This window comes from Bactrocera dorsalis, chromosome 2, assembly GCF_023373825.1.
Source record: "Bactrocera dorsalis isolate Fly_Bdor chromosome 2, ASM2337382v1, whole genome shotgun sequence".
Taxonomy (NCBI): domain Eukaryota; kingdom Metazoa; phylum Arthropoda; class Insecta; order Diptera; family Tephritidae; genus Bactrocera; species Bactrocera dorsalis.
The window spans coordinates 9,571,326-9,588,040 of NC_064304.1; the positions used below are offsets into that span (position 1 = coordinate 9,571,326).

Here is a 16,715-nt window from a genome sequence, read left to right on the forward strand (position 1 = left end):
TTTCCTGGCTGATCGATGAATAAACTGAAACACGATATGCACTGGCATATATGCACAAAGGCACTTGCATTTACCGTGCAGATCAGCACAGCTAGGATAGAGGGAAAACATACTGCAGCTTACAAACAACAAGTGTATAGTATATGTAAGCCCAAACTAATTAGAGCTTGCGCCTACCTGCTTATGCTTATGCGAAGAAGGGGAAATGGCAAATATACAAATTGCACAAACAAGTAAGCAGAAGCTTTACAGTTGGAATAATGTATATAATATGAAGTTCGCGACAATTTAAAGAGAAATGAAAATGAAACATTCAACTGTAAAATAAACATAGAAATTGAATATTACAATACTTATATGTATATGGGCAAGGGTTGCCAACATCCCCACCCCCGTGAATCAACCAGATTCACCACCATCAATGTCCAGAACGGCTAGTTTTGAGACTGCTCTCTGTTTAACTCCCGTGGAAGTTCGTATGTCTGCTCGTCGTACTTCGCCATCAGTTCCAGGGTATACTTTCTCCACTCTACAGCGGCACCATTCTCGTCGTGGAACGTTAGGATCGCATATAAACACCAAGTCCCCTTCTTTCAGTGGCTTCGTTCTACGGCACCATTTCACACGGCGAGTCAATGTAGGTAGATATTCAGTAATCCACCTCTTCCAAAAATGATCCCTCAATTGACGCGCGATGCGCCACTGCTTGCGTAGCATACAAGTATTTCCCAAGTCAGTGTCTGCTATAGGAGTCTCGGGCGTGTTGTCTGCTCCCAGAATGAAATCGTTAGGAGTCAGAGGCTGTTCTTGATCGGCAGTGATAGGCAGATGCGTCAGTGGGCGAGAGTTAACGACGTTCTCAGCTTCAATCAGGAAACTAATCAGAGTATGCTCTCTTGGTGAAACTTCTTTTAAAGTGTGACGTAGAACTCGCTTGACGCACTGTACCATTCTCTCCCACGCGTCACCTTCCGAAGGGTTAAATGGGGAATTAAACACCCACTGGATGTTTTTCTGTGATAAGTCACTTTGTAAGCGACCGCAGTCAAACACTTCTGCAAATCGTTTTGCTTCTCGGTCGGCGCCAACGAAATTCTTTCCATTGTCAGACCTTATCCTTATGGGCGCACCACGTCTATTCACAAAATTACGTAAAGCAATAATACAGGAGTCAGTACTCAAATCGTGAGCCAGTTCTAGGTGCACAGCTCTCACTGTAAGGCACGTAAAGAGCGCAACCCATCTCTTCTCGGTACTGCGTCGAACAGTCACAGTGACTGGGATAAAGTAATCAAGGCCAGTGTAGCTAAACGGGCGTACGTAAGGAGTAACTCTGTCCGACGGAAGCGGTCCCATCCAAGGCGCTGACGGGGTAGCTTTATTCAAACGGCATACATTGCAACTTGCAATGACGTTGCGCAACACACTTCTTAGTCGTGGCACCCAATAATTACGGCGGATCTCACCAATAGTAGCTTCTATATTTTGGTGGTACATGGCGCTATGGTGATGTAACACCAATAATTTTGTGAAGGCATGATCAGGCGGTAGAATAATAGGACGTCGTGTGCTGATTGGGAGCCAGCTGGCGGCGTCAATGCGTCCCTGTACTCGAAGAACACCTTCTTCGTCTATATATGGCGAAAGTTGTAACAGTGTACTGTCGTGGGCAATGTCGTGATCATTTTCAATGGACTGGAACTCGGCTGCATACACTTCGCGTTGTACTATGCGGCATAAAAGGCGTTTAGCACTGTCTACTTCTTGGGCTGTTAAACCATAACATTGATTTGGCTGTGTACGACGACGGCAATGGTTGACAAAGCGTAATACCCAGGCAACGGTTCTTACCAATCTTTGAAAGAAAGAAAATCTGTTAAAATCAATAAAATTACAACTCACGATGACTAAAGCGAATTTGGGCCGGAGCTCTTCATCAGGTTCATCATTTCCAGAAACTGTTATGTCTTCAGATGGCCAGGCTTGCTCGTTCTGGCGTAAGAACGGAGGCCCCCGTGGCCAACGTGCTGTTGGATTAAAATTGATACAATCATTTGCTCGCGTCGCTTCATCGGCTACATTGTGCTTAGTGGGTATCCATCTCCAATTTGATATGCTTGTAGAAGCCAATATCTCTGCTATCCTATGCTGAACGAAAGGCTTGTAACGACGATTTTCACTCTGTATCCATTTGATGACCGTTTTTGAGTCACTCCAAAGGTTACAATCTTTGATGTTTAGAGAATGTTCGTCGCGGATACACTGCATAAGACGAGTGCCCAAAACCGCTGCCTGAAGTTCGAGGCGTGGCACAGTAAGGGTTTTCATTGGCGCACATTTTGTCTTGGCACAAACGAATGCAACATCAAATTTACCAGATAAAGATTGAGATCGAATATAAGCAACGGCGGCGAAGGCATCCTCGCTAGCATCAACAAATATGTGAAGTTGAAGTACCTGAGATACACCATTTCTGAAATAGTAGCGAGGTATGGCATACTTGACAATCTCGGGTAGTTGTTTACGCCACTTCGTCCAAGCAGCGTTTACGTCGTTTGGCAATGGGTCGTTCCAGTGGACATCGTGTTTCCAAAGCTCACGCATAAGTAACTTGGCCCCAATGACGAAATTGCTCAGAAACCCTAGAGGGTCAAAAATCGACATGACGATACTCAGAAGTTCTCTTTTAGTAGGGCGTCTCTCCCCATTTATCACCGCTTCAGAAACGTTATGAAATTTCAGTTTGAAGCCGAAACAATCTGATAATGGCTGCCAAAACAAGCCTAGTACCTTCTCACCAACGAAACCTTCTTTCTTACCAATCGATCGTGTAACATCAGTACCACCAAGCGCGGCTAACACCTTCGAAGAATTGGATGCGAAATTGCGAAGCTCAAACCCAGCATCCATATGAATCGCTCGGATCTGTTCTGACACGGAAATCGCTTCCACTTCCGAACTGAAGCTATCAACGAAGTCATCGACATAATGGTGGTCCAATATTGCTTTTACTGCGCGGGTCGTGGTTGCGTGTCCATCTTGGTGATCCAGCGCGTTAACTTTTTTTACATAATTTGCAGCACATGGTGAACAAGCAGCACCAAACGTCATCACGCACATTTCGTAAACATCCGGCAGTTGCGTAGCATCACCATCACGCCAAAGAAACCGCTGTGCACATCTGTCATCTTCTTGTATAAGGACTTGGTGGAACATTTCCTTGGTGTCTCCACATACAGCAACTGCGCCCTCACGAAAACGAAATAATATCGACGGCAATGGGCGATATTCTTGTGGACCCTTCAAGAGCTGTGAGTTGAGGGAGATTCCACTTACCTCAGCAGCGGCGTCAAAAACCATACGTAGCTTTCCGGGTTTGTTGGGATTAGCAACGGCAAAGTGTGGCAAATACCAAGTTGTAGGTGTACATACTTCAGCTTCTGCTGGCGGCAGTTTTCGTGCGTACTTCTTTGTGACGTAAGAGTCCATGATGTTCTTGTATTCGGCGGCAAAATCTGCATCACGACTCATCTTTCGCTCTACACTGATTAATCGTTTCAACGCCATATTGTAGCTATCAGGTAAATTAACTTTGTCACTTTTCCATATAAGACCCGTTTTAAAACGTCCGTCTACGCGGCATGTGGTAGACTTCAAGACATCTCTGGCACGGATGTCCTCCTCACTCTCTATCGGCGGTGCAGCTCTAACACCAAAACTCTCAATTTCGAAAAAGTTAGATACCATATTGTGAAGTCTCTGATCGGCTTGACTATTCACGCATAAACACGCTACTGGGGACGGTTGTGTAGAAGATGTGGGGCCGAATACAACCCAACCCAACTCTGTATTAGCAATGAATGGTCCGTGCTCCTTTACCCTCACAGTCGTCGATGGTAATCCCAAATGACAATGGTCAAGGCCAATTAACAGCTTGGGCCTGACTTCGGCGTAAGGTTGTACCGGTAGTTGGCTTACGTGTCTATATTCATGACCTAAATCGTCTCTGCTTAAACTCTGTACAGGAAGTTGTAGGTTCGACACAGCATACACGTTACGGAGTTTGTGCTGTTTCTGCATACCGGCGCCACTGATGAATAAGTCCACTACAAACGTTGATTCCTGCGCTGCACGTCCTCCGAACCACTGTATATTTAAAGATTGTTCACTTCCATGCATTTCCAGTTCCCGAACAAGGGCACTGTCAATCATCGTGATGGATGAACCTTCGTCCAGCAGTGCGTATGTTTCAACACGTCTGTGATTTCCGTATACGGTGACCGGTAAAATACGGAAGAGGAGCTTGCTTTCAGTGGAACTGCAACTCAGAACTGCTGATCTTGCTTCCAGTGATGTCTGCTGGCTGTTGAGTGAACGATTTGGTGATGTAGGCTTACGATTACCTTGTATATTCGCAGCGGAGAAAGTTGGAGTTGACTGTCCTGACGAATTGGAAATGTTCTCCGCGACTTCATGTAAGAGTTTATGATGCACTCTCCGGCAACCATCAATTGAACATAACCTGCGTCGATGGCAATTGCTTGCACAGTGGCCTATATTGAGACACGCAAAACACAAACGACGTCGTTTCACCTCTGCCCATCTTCTTGGCACTGAATATTCTACAAAACGCGCACACTCTGCTACCTTGTGTTGCTCCTGACAAATTGGACATCTCACTGATCGTTGTGGCTCAACTGTATGTAGAACCATGCGGCACTTCGAATCCTTATAAGGGTCTTCACAAACCGTACAAATTATATTAGCTAATTTTGATAGCCAATCACTAAAATGTTTCACTGTTGCATGAGGCTGCATAAGCGCTGCGAAGCTGGCCCATTCGACACGTTTGCTCAAAGGCAATTTTGATACAAGTTCATCGAGCAACGTAGGATTTGACAAATGCAATTCACCACCATGAGCAGATTGTAAAAATACACAAATATTACATACCTTTGTTGCAAACGGTATTATTTTCAGCATGGCATTTTCCGAAATAGGTGCGATTTCCTTCACCTGACACAGCTGGCTGCGGATCAACTGCTCAGGGCGCCCAAATCTAAACTTTAATAAATCAATTATATTACCAACATTGTCCGGGAGGATTAGCAGTGACTTGACCGCTTCACGTGCGTAACCTTTCAGGCACTTTAACAAACGCTGATTGTTCTCATAATTGCTATATCCATAAATTGCAGTTGACTCTATGTAAGCCGTATAAAATATTGGCCAATCTTCCGGCTTTCCACAGAAATCGGGCAATTCCTGCAATTTTCTCGGCAAACTCGATGACTGTGTAGATGTTGCACTTGTATTAACAAACGTAGGCATTGTCGTCGAATTAGAATGGATCGAAGGCGTAAAAATAGTTGAACTGTACATGTGGTTTGCAGCAGCGGTACTTGCTGCAAATAACGGCGGCGTATAACGGATATCGGTAGGTTGCGACAACGGAACTGTACAGTTGGCAATAGCTGGCAATTGTGTTGCCATCGTCGACGGAACTTCGGCGGCAACATTGTTGTTGGATGTACCCACGTTGAGCGCTTCACCACGTGACTGGGTTTGAGAGGCCGATAAACTGATCTCAAGCATGACGATTCGTTTTTGTAGAGCCGCAATAACATTTTCCTGACGAGCAAAGGCAGCGGCTAATGATGATCGAGTGGTGGCTCCGGTGGCTGCAGGCGCGGCTGGTAAATCACTGGCTACATTGACGACGGCTGATGCACTGCTACCCTGGCTGGGTTTTGATGCTGATGACGTAGAAGCACCGGTATCCATATTTGGCGAATTAACTGAAGTTTGGCGGCGAGGTGATTTACCCATTGAATCTTTAAAATTCACAAACCAAATAGGCAAACAATTGGAATGCGAAATAAAGATATGTCATCGATCAAGTGGGGCGAGTTTAACGCATTTGGTTTGCTTCCGAACGGCTTCAAATGGAGCAATGTTCAAATAGTTCAAAATGGTTCCAAATGGTTTACTTCTAAATAATAATTTGTAAGGCAATATACATTTATAAATAATTACATTATTGATTATTACTTACCGCAGTATGTCCTTCCACTTTCCTGGCTGATCGATGAATAAACTGAAACACGATATGCACTGGCATATATGCACAAAGGCACTTGCATTTACCGTGCAGATCAGCACAGCTAGGATAGAGGGAAAACATACTGCAGCTTACAAACAACAAGTGTATAGTATATGTAAGCCCAAACTAATTAGAGCTTGCGCCTACCTGCTTATGCTTATGCGAAGAAGGGGAAATGGCAAATATACAAATTGCACAAACAAGTAAGCAGAAGCTTTACAGTTGGAATAATGTATATAATATGAAGTTCGCGACAATTTAAAGAGAAATGAAAATGAAACATTCAACTGTAAAATAAACATAGAAATTGAATATTACAATACTTATATGTATATGGGCAAGGGTTGCCAACATAGATGTATGCTGAATATCCACGGAAAATCCCAATCTGTCTTTTGTAATCAAAGATCGGCATATCTTTTGTAAAGTTCTCCAGGATACACGAACGTGAGCGCAAGACTAAGTATTAGAAAAGAATATACGTGTTTGTACTACTTTCGGCAAACTCACTACACTGTTCAGGAAAAAAAAGTCACCATTGAATTAAAAACTCTTATGGATCTCTTATACTTCTCTTGTGGCTTAATTCAAAACTGCTTCAAAGGGGCCTGCAGTCAAGATTCCTAGATTTTACGAAGAGAATATTACGTGATCACAACTTTATTTCATAAATTGGACTGCCGAAGACTTTTTGCTGTTGCCGAAACTCAAACACATGCCCACTAAGAGTCTAAAGGGACAAAGAAAAGAAAGATAACGGCACTGATCTGGTTTAACAGTTGTATAAATTAAATTTCTTTATATATTCGATAACGTCGTCATCAAGCAAATACTTCACGGACTGACCACGTTTCAGTAAACGACGCACCAGAGTGGAGCTCAAATTATTTGTGGACCAATTTGTGACCAACTCAATATTACGCTAAAAAGACAAGAAATAAAACTTAAGACATAATTTAGAAAAATTTAAGTAAAAGTACTTACAGAATACTTTGAGAGAACGTCTGATTCAAAAATAAACTTTTCAGGGTTTGAGCCAAAACGGGAAATGACCACCAAACCATAACTGCACATTGTTTCAACCTGTAAAAATGGATAGTTACCATAACTAAAAATAAAAAATATAAAGTCTTATATGCACCTCCTCGTTGGTCCACAACTGCGTATCGGCAAATGTCGCCAACAAATCCGCGCCTGCCAAAAATCGCACATGAACTTCATCCTCCCGCTGGGTAACTTCTGCTGGGAGCCATTCCGGCAGTACTGAATCTCTCCTGCCTTCCACTTTCTCTTTCATCACATTATTTATGCAGTCCTTGTGATACTGCAGCACGTCCACCGTCGGCGTCCATTGCGGCTGTTGCAACTCCCAATCGGAGACCTAAATTTGCATTAGAAATTGAATTGCATTACAACACTGCCATTAACACACGTGTCTGTCCCAAATCAACTCACTCGTATCCAATTAGAAGTGCGCAGCGCCAATCTCAGCATGGCCAATCTGTGTGTGCCTGCCACTAAACCTGGCTTCCGTTGCGCATCATGTACCGGTGACATTATGCCACCGATTACCTGAAAGGCACCACGCTCCATTAGGTGATTTCTCGCAATCTCTATTGGGTTAATGAAATGTTATCGCACCTCTTTTACTGTTATGCAGTCAAGTTGACTCACCAAACATACGCAAGTGCATCAACGTTGGTGGACTAAATGTACCGCATGCAATCAGTATTAAACGCATTTTGTTGTATTTCTCAAATATCTACAAATATAAAAGAAAGTCGTGTTAGTTAAGAACGGTTGAACTGATTTGGCTGAAAATTCGTGGAGAGGTAGCTTAGAACCAGGGTAAGGACATAGGATACTTTTTATATATTTATGTTAAAATTTTATACAAATCATAAATACAAAAATTATATTTTAAATCATAAGCATTTGTTCAAAATTCATGTGAGAATCATTTGAAATCTTCATTTCTTCAAAGAAAAACAAAAAATAACAATAATAAAAACATTAAAGAAAACCTCACTTCTTATGTATGTATATATGTACATATGTATACAAATGAATCGCAAAATGCCTTGCTAAGCGCATAACTCAACAACGCCTGGACCAATTTGGCCAGTCCTTTTTTTTTAATGTTCGTAGGAGTTCAAAGATGGTTTTTACGGCGAGAAAAACAGCCCTTTTTCCCATACAAACGTTGTCTAACTAAAGCGTAGAATCAATTTGAGCGTTTTTCTATTGTATAATATAAAAGTTCATATTAAATTACAAGTACTCACTGTTGTTTAAACAATGTAGGTTTATTCCCAACGTCTACTTTAAAGGGAATCCAATGAAGATGGTTTGTAAATAAAAAACAAACAGAAAATGTAAATATTAAATTGACTTACGAGCGAAAATTTCAAAGTGACTTTTTCATATAAATTTTTTTGTTTTGTTTTCCAATTGTCTTCTTTGTAAATTTTTTGAATCGCTTGCTTTCTTTTTGAAAATTATTAAGTGTCATAAATAAAATTCATAGTGTGAAAATAAAACAAGAAAAAAGATTTAAAATTTGTACAATTCCAACGAAGAAAATAATTGATTATTTTAAACTATTCGCTTAGTTCGATTTACGCCCTTAACCTTTATGTGCTCGGTAGTCTACATTTGTAGCATTTTTGCAGAAAAAGTTGAGTAAAAAAAAATGTTTCATATCAACATTGTCCGAAATTTTCAGTAGCTTCCTAAAAATCAATTCTAAGCAGCTTTGGTCACTAACAAGTAAAAAAAATAGTTTATAGCACCCCCCAGACCCTACTTTTCAAACTGACCATCTCCTGGCCGTTAGTCTACAAATGTAGACACCATATAAAATGTATGAAAATTCTCATCGCTCTTTCACTCAACTATAATTTTTTGAATGCGATTTTTGAATAAGTAGGCTGTGCTTGCGTTACTGACTTTTCAGCGTATTTCGCAATAGCAATAATTGTTTTTTGCAGTGATTTATATTCAATTTTTGTATTGTGGTGATCGGTTTTGCATTGCTTCTCAAGCATTTTCAATATTTGAAAAAACAACAATAAATATGTCTGGACATGCCTCAAACCATCTGAAACGAGTCGTTAAATGGGAAGTGTATCTTTTCCATTATATGGATGATATAAAAGAAAATTGTAAATGCAGGCAAGGGTACGAGAGCTTCAAAACCATATTGAAAATCTACTGAGTGAGATTGATGAAGAGAAAGTGGAATAAAGTGACAATTGTTGAATTGAGAGCATTCATTGGGCTCTTATTTTTGGCAGGTGTTATTAAGTCTAACGATGAAGATGTTGATGTATTGTGGACTACAAAAGCAGTTTGTTACTACCGTGCTTAATGCCGAAATCTCGGTTCAAGGAAATTTTGCGATTCATTCGGTTTTATAATGAGCGTACTAGAGCTTCTCGACTAGCAAACGATAAGGCTACTCCAATTTCTGCATTATGGGTTCTAATGAACAACAGTCTTCGCCGCTACTATCAGCTATCAGGAGAGATAACAGTTGACGAACAACTATTTGCATATCGCGGAAGAACTAGATTCACGCAGAACATACCATCAAAGCCTGCAAAGTATGGCGTAAAAGTCTGGTTCGCATGCGATGCAAAGTCTTTCTATCCTCTTAACTGCGAGATTTACACAGGAAAGGAATCGAATTCCAGTCGTGCAACTAATGTATTAGAGAATATCGTGCAAAGACTGGTTTACCCTTGGCAAAACACCGGAAGAACCATAATCTGTGACAACTTTTTTATTTCATTGAATCTGGCTAGGCATTTGATGTCAAAAGGGCTCTCTGTTCTTGGTACTGTTCGTCAAAACAAATCATTTGTGCCAAATGAAATGAAAGCAGACCGCAAACGAGCAGAACAGTCAACAATTTTTGGCTTTCTCGAATCAAAATTTGCGTTGGTATCTTACGTGCCAAAAAAGGGAAAAGCTGTTATACTACTATCCAGTACGCCCTTGACAAATGCTATTGTACCTGAGAAGAAAAACAAGCCACAGAATATCCTTGACTCAGTCATCGACTAGCTCTCGCGCCGACAAGACGTGTCTTTGCATTTCGAGTGTTTTTCGAGTGTTTTTTTACATTTTCTGTTTCTTCTTTTCCGACATTTATATACGTTTAGTCAGTTCTTTCTTACGTTTTCTTTTACTGTTCGCGCGCAGAACCATATTAAAAAGTGTGCATTAGTGTTTCTCGTGCAAAATGGCCCCTGGGCCTCAAATTATCGAGGCGAATCGTTTCGCCATATTCGATACAGGACCTGGTAAAAAAAAACGTAAAACTGGTAAAAGTGTTTCGGTTATGGATTTTCCAGAACTCCCAGATATAAAAGTTGACGACCCAAAATTCGTAGTGATGGAAGCTACTGACTCAACCAAACCCCTTTCCTACTATTCCTGCTTTGCCATTTATCGAGCCATTAAACAAATTAGTGATTACGTTCACTCCATATCTACCCTTCGAGATGGGAAACTACTCCTGCTTGTCAAGAATAATGATATTGCAAAAAAATTCCTGAAAGTAAAAGAACTGCCCAGCATATGTTCAATATCAGCCACTCTACACGAGTCCCTCAACCAGGTAAAAGGAACGATATATGCTCCATTTCTAAACAACGTTTCAGAGGAGGAGATAGTAAACGAGCTCAGCTCTCAAGGGGTCGTATCAGTATATAAATTTAATAGGTTTATTGAAGGTAAACCCCACCCCTCGGGGGTGTTGTTACTAACATTCAACCTCTACAAATTACCAAATAAAATTGACGTTGCCTGGTGTAAGCTTTTGGTACGTCAATATATTCCTTCGCCAATGCGATGCAAAAATTGCCAACTTCTTGGTCATACAGCAAAGCGCTGTAATCGTTCCCCTCTTTGTGTAAATTGTTCCCTCCCTCCCCATGCCCCATCTGACTGCGAACGCATTTTTTGCATCAACTGCTACCAACAACACGCATCGTCCTCTAAAGACTGTACCAAATTCTTACAAGCAAAAGAGATAATAAAAATTAAAACAATAAACAAATGTTCAATGCGCGAAGCAATAAAAATGCATAAGGAACAAACAACACCAGCATTGCTATCCAATAACACATATGCTTCAATAGCGTCCAATTCCAACGAAAATATCGGAACAACAAACACTAACGTTGACTCTTCCACCACCATAAACAATAACAACATTAGTTCTCTCAGCAACATTCAAAGATCAAATTCACCAAAAATCACCAAAAATAGCACTCAATCTAAAAACATTTCTCCTTTACAGCAAACTAATATTTCCAAATCGCCCATAGCGGAATCCACTCAAGCATTAGAAAAGAACATCTCAACGACTCTTCGGACAAACGGAACTAACCTCTCTCGCCGCTCCATAAACTTGGATAGTCCACCTAGGCTCTCTGCCTGTAATGATTCCACCACTAACCTCACCACTAATAATAGCCCACCTCTTTCACTATACAAGCCATCCTCTCAAATTACTTCACCATACCAAACAAACCCACCATTCTCTCCGTCTCTTCAATTCCAATCCCTACCTTTCGAACCCCTTCCTTCCCTTTCTCAAGTACTTTCCAACACTCAAGAGTCAATTACATCCGAAGATGAAATTTAATACGAACGACATCTGAACATACTACCTATATACAGTTAATCAAAATATATATTTTTTTGTTCTCTCTGTCTTATTAATGACGCTTAAAATCATCCAGTGGAACATAAACGGGTACAACAACAATTATGATGAACTCTTATTACTCATAAAAGAGCAAAATCCAGACGTTATTTGTATTCAAGAAACACATATCTCAGTTATTCCCAGTAACAACATTCCCTGTCCTAGACAATACAACGGCTATTTTTCCAATTTACATAACATCCAAAGCAGTAAGCAAGGAGTTTGCACTTTAATAAAAAAAATCATACCACATGAAATTATCGATTTAAATTCCACACTATCAACAATAGTTCTTAAAATCAACTTAAATTTTAGCTTTACTATTATTAATACGTATATACCACCCCAGCAAGTTTTTAACGAAACTGATTTGAAAGATTTACTTTCCCAACTACCCCCTCCGGTTTTGTGGACAGGGGACTTCAACGCGTGGAATACACTTTGGGGTTCCCGAAAATCAAACACAAGGGGTGCAATCATTGAGAATTTCTTATTGGACAGCAACCTAATTCTTCTTAACAATGGCGCCCCCACACATTTTTCTACCCACTCTTCCCTAACGTGCGTCGACCTTTCCCTATCCTCTCCCCAGCTCTCCCCCAGAATCAGTTGGGAAGCTTCCTCTATTCTCAGAGGTAGTGACCACTTCCCTATATCGATCTCACTTCAAACAAACTTCCACTTTGAAAAATATAAGCATCTCCCAAAATTTATTATTTCACGGGCAAACTGGAATACATTTCAAAGTGAAATTTTAAAAAGTTTACCCACCACTCCAATCGACAACATCAACCAAGCCACATCGGTATTCACTAAACTGATTCGTTCTGCGGCAAATAAGTCGATTCCTCAAACCAAACGCAAGTCTTCAAAAGTTTTTCCGATTTGGTGGAACAAAGATCTTGGCCATATGCGTGACAAAAAAAATGAATACTGGAATACTTTCAGGATATCAATGTCTGATTATAATCTGAACAATTATAAAAAAGCAAATGCTCTCTTTAAAAAAGCTATAAAGACGGCTAAAAGGAAAAGTTTTGAAGTATTCACTGCTAAAATCTCTCCTGCGTCAACTACCAAAAAGGTATGGTCCGACATTAAACTTTTGACTGGAATCCCTTACAACCGTATTAACTTCATTAATTCAAATCAAAGTATTCTGACGAATTCAGCTGATATTGCAGCAACCTTCGCCAATATTTGGTCTACATATTCGCAAGATAGTAATTTCTCGGCAGATTATATCGCAGATAAACAACATTGGATATCTGCCACCTATACACCAACGAATCTCTCTGCATCAGCAAGAAGCCTAGAGTGCGATATTACCTTCCGTGAACTAGAATGTGCATTACAAAATGCTAAGGGCAAAACACCAGGCATTGATAGGGTATCCTACCCGATGCTCTCAAACTTACCTACAGCAGCCAAAGAAAGACTACTCTGCCTGTACAACACAATTTTCCTCAAAGGTTCATACCCACAAAACTGGCGGATAGCCACCATTATCCCAATTATTAAACCAAATAAACCATCGAACCTAACTACGTCTTACAGACCAATTTCCTTGCTATCCTGCTTAAGTAAAATTTTCGAAAAAATTATTGCTAGGCGACTTTCATGGTTTGATACAAAAAATAATTTTATAAATCACAACCAAACGGCTTTCAAACATCAGCACAGTACAATGGATTCACTTATTCAACTTCAACACTATGTATCTGACACTCTCTCTTCCAAAAACCATGCCACTATCCTGGTCACTGATTTCGAGAGAGCTTTTGATCGCATAGGAATTCACGCTGTGCTAAGCCAATTAGCAGCTTGGAAGACAGGTCCGAAAGTTTTTAGAATAGTAAAAGCTTTTATGATCCTAAGGAAATTTCAGGTTCGCATAAACAATGTTCATTCTTGTTTGCATCCTCTCAAAAATGGTATACCGCAAGGCTCGCCTCTATCGGTGATGCTTTTTATTATAGCTTTTGATAAAATAACTGAGATATGCCTTAAAACTAAAGGCATTAAACTCACTATGTACGCGGACGACGCTATTATTTATTGTAATATAAAAGATCCCCAAATTGCTAACAATATTTTTAAGAAATTACTAACAGAGTTTAAGGAATGGGGTATGAAATCTGGTGCAACAATTTCGATTCCAAAATGTAAATTATTACATATTTGTAAAAAGACAAAATGTATATATCCACAGCTAGTTTTTGAAAATATTGTAATAGAATCCGTAAGCAATTTAAATATTTTAGGAGTATATTTTGACAAAAGATTTAATTTTCGGTATCAATGTCTTAACCTTAGAAATAACCTAACAAAAAGGCTACACATAATTAAATATTTAACTAGTAAACGATCTTTTATTCATCCCAACTCTCTAATAAACGCTACAAGAGCTTTAATACTCGCTAAAATCGACTACGGCTTACCTATTTTCGGATGGTGCGCAAACTCTAATTTGAAACTTTTGGAACCTCCTTATCACGCAGCGAGCCGTCGGAGTGTTAACGCTTTCCCTACATCACCTATAAAGTGTATCTTGGCGGAATGTGGCCTACCAACAATAAAAGAAAGGGTATACGAACGAACGATGCAACTAATTCCAAAACTTATATACTCTCCAAATGCCAGTTTACACAAAACTGTAATTTACGCATCACGACATAAACGGAACTTCAGGCTAAAATCCACTTTACGCCGTTGTATCAAATACGGAAAAGACTTAAACATATATCCGCCTCCAAAGTACAAGAGAGTCAACAAACAGCCGGTGTGGTTGTTAAAAAAAGAAACTATTAACACGTCCCTGCACTCCTTCAAAAAGAGCAACACCAGTAATTTAGTATTTCAGAAACTCTTCTTAGAGTTAATGAATACCTATGAAGAAAACAGTTGGACTGCAATTTACACGGACGGGTCCAAAGCGATAAACACAGCTTTTGCTCTCACCAAACCAAATGGAGAAGTTATTACAGGCGGTATTCTTCCTTGTTACTCGTCGATATTTATAGCCGAGGCTTTTGCTGTTTTCAAAGCATTAGAATATGCGATACATAGCAAAGGCAAATTTGTTATTTGCTCGGACAGCTTTTCTTGTCTATCTGCTGTTTGTAACATTCGCAATACTGCCTCACTTATCTCGAATATTCGTGACCTGTGCATTAAATACAGTCATAAAGTTGCACTACTCTGGGTACCAGGACATGTTGGTATTATGGGAAATGAACATGCTGACCACGCAGCTCGGTTTTTTGAAAGAGCGCCAACCCTACAATTTGAGCCACATGACAGAAACGACCTTTGTAATATGCTGGACCGCTACGTTCACGAAATTAAACACGCGGAATGGAAACGTTTCGAACATTGGTACTCTACCTTCAATCCCACAAAGTCAAAAGTTGTATATCCTAGGAATATATCTCGACAACAAGCTGCCATCTTCACACGTCTAAGGATTGGCCACACACATCTTACACATCAGCACCTCCTTACTGGCAAAGTAAAACCATCTTGCCCCCTCTGCGCAAGCACGCTATCACTTCATCACATCTTTAATGAATGTTCAGCTTTAGCGAGTATTAGGCATAAGCATAATTTTTTTCCAAACTATCAAGAATTGTTAAAACTTCCTTCGTATGTAAATATTATAAGCATTTATAATTTTATCACTGATTGTCACTTACAAAATATAATATAACTTTATACTTAGCTGGTAACCTAAGTTATTTGTTGCTTCAGAGTCGATGGCTTTAATAGCTCGTACTCTTTTAGTTTTTAATATTAGGTTTAATATTACTTTGTATATTTCTCCTAATAAATAAATAATAATAATATCCTTGACTACAACGCTACCAAAAGAGGCGTCGATGCAATGGACAAAATGCTTTCTGCGTATTCCACTAAACGGAAAACTTTGCGTTGGCCTTTAGCAGTGTTTAACATGACATATATAAGCGCTCTAGCCGGATTCATTATATATTCGGAAAACAACGACCATATCTAACAAACAGACAAACGACGAAAGTTCCTGCGATGCCTTGCAAATCAGCTTTTCATGCCAGCAATTGAACAGCGCTCTGAAAATCCAAGGGTATTAGGCCATGCTCCAACACGCCTGGCTATTAAAATGGCACTCGGTATTTCTCCTGTTTCCGGCACTATTGCGAACCACTTCCCTGATATTTAAAACGACTTTCAACCTATGCACCCTGTTCGTTGTCAAAATTGTGAAGCTGGAAAACGTAAAACCACACGCAAGATTTGAAGTTGGTGCAAAAAACCTGAATATGACACACATGCCACAACATATATGTACATTGGGTAAATGTTGTACCATGAATGATATTTAAACATTTTCAACTTAACTATGTATCTAAAAATTATATATTACATAATAAATATGCTTTCAAGTATAAAACTCTTCGGGCCAGTGTTTTTGTTCATATGTTCACATAGTTTCCCATATAAATACATAACTGCTACAAATGTAGACTTCCGACCGCCAACGTAAGTTTACAATCCCGAGCACATAAAGGTTAAAGCTAACGGCTGATAAACTCGCGGTATTATTTATTTTGACTTACTTTAAAATGAATCAGTTCGATCACAAAAATAAAACTGCACTTGCACTCGCTTCATCAGGAATCGCAGCAACTTTGCTTTAAGGTAGCATTCAGCATTAAAATTGACATTAAATATGCAATACAATGAAACTCCGACCTGTAACATTTCGAAGAACTCTGCAATGGCAATGGTCTTGCAGCAATGTAAATTAATTATTTGGAATGAATGCACGATGGCACATAAAAAATCTCTGGAGGCTTTAGACAGAATCTTAAAAGATCTACGAAGCAATCATTACCAATTTGGTGGTGCAATGAT

At 39.8% G+C, this 16,715-nt stretch overlaps 2 protein-coding genes across 5 annotated transcripts in view; both read right to left on the reverse strand.

Moving 5' to 3' along the window:
• Positions 1-399: 399 nt before the first annotated feature.
• On the reverse strand, positions 400-5,829 carry LOC125776523 (uncharacterized). The gene has a single exon (XM_049449016.1). The coding sequence runs from the start codon at positions 5,827-5,829 to the stop codon at positions 400-402; it is 5,430 nt and encodes a 1,809-aa protein (XP_049304973.1).
• Positions 4,209-16,715, reverse strand: part of LOC105234148 (nicotinamide/nicotinic acid mononucleotide adenylyltransferase 1) — a 74,295-nt gene continuing 61,788 nt past the window's right edge. For 3 of the 4 annotated variants that reach the window (XM_049448468.1, XM_049448467.1, XM_049448469.1), the window contains 6 exons: positions 7,778-7,865; positions 7,559-7,716; positions 7,245-7,484; positions 7,088-7,186; positions 6,674-7,025; positions 4,209-6,617 (listed from right to left, as the gene is read on the reverse strand). In XM_049448468.1, the coding sequence (XP_049304425.1) occupies positions 6,876-7,025; positions 7,088-7,186; positions 7,245-7,484; positions 7,559-7,716; positions 7,778-7,844 (714 nt within the window). In that variant the 5' untranslated portion in view covers positions 7,845-7,865 and the 3' untranslated portion in view covers positions 4,209-6,617; positions 6,674-6,875. The remainder of the gene's footprint in view (positions 6,618-6,673; positions 7,026-7,087; positions 7,187-7,244; positions 7,485-7,558; positions 7,717-7,777; positions 7,866-16,715) is intronic. The other variant, XM_049448470.1, reaches the window with a different exon arrangement.

Bases quoted from the DNA above. Each gene is read 5' to 3' on its own strand.
- LOC125776523 (XM_049449016.1), bottom strand. From the start codon at position 5,829: ATGGGTAAATCACCTCGCCGCCAAACTTCAGTTAATTCGCCAAATATG.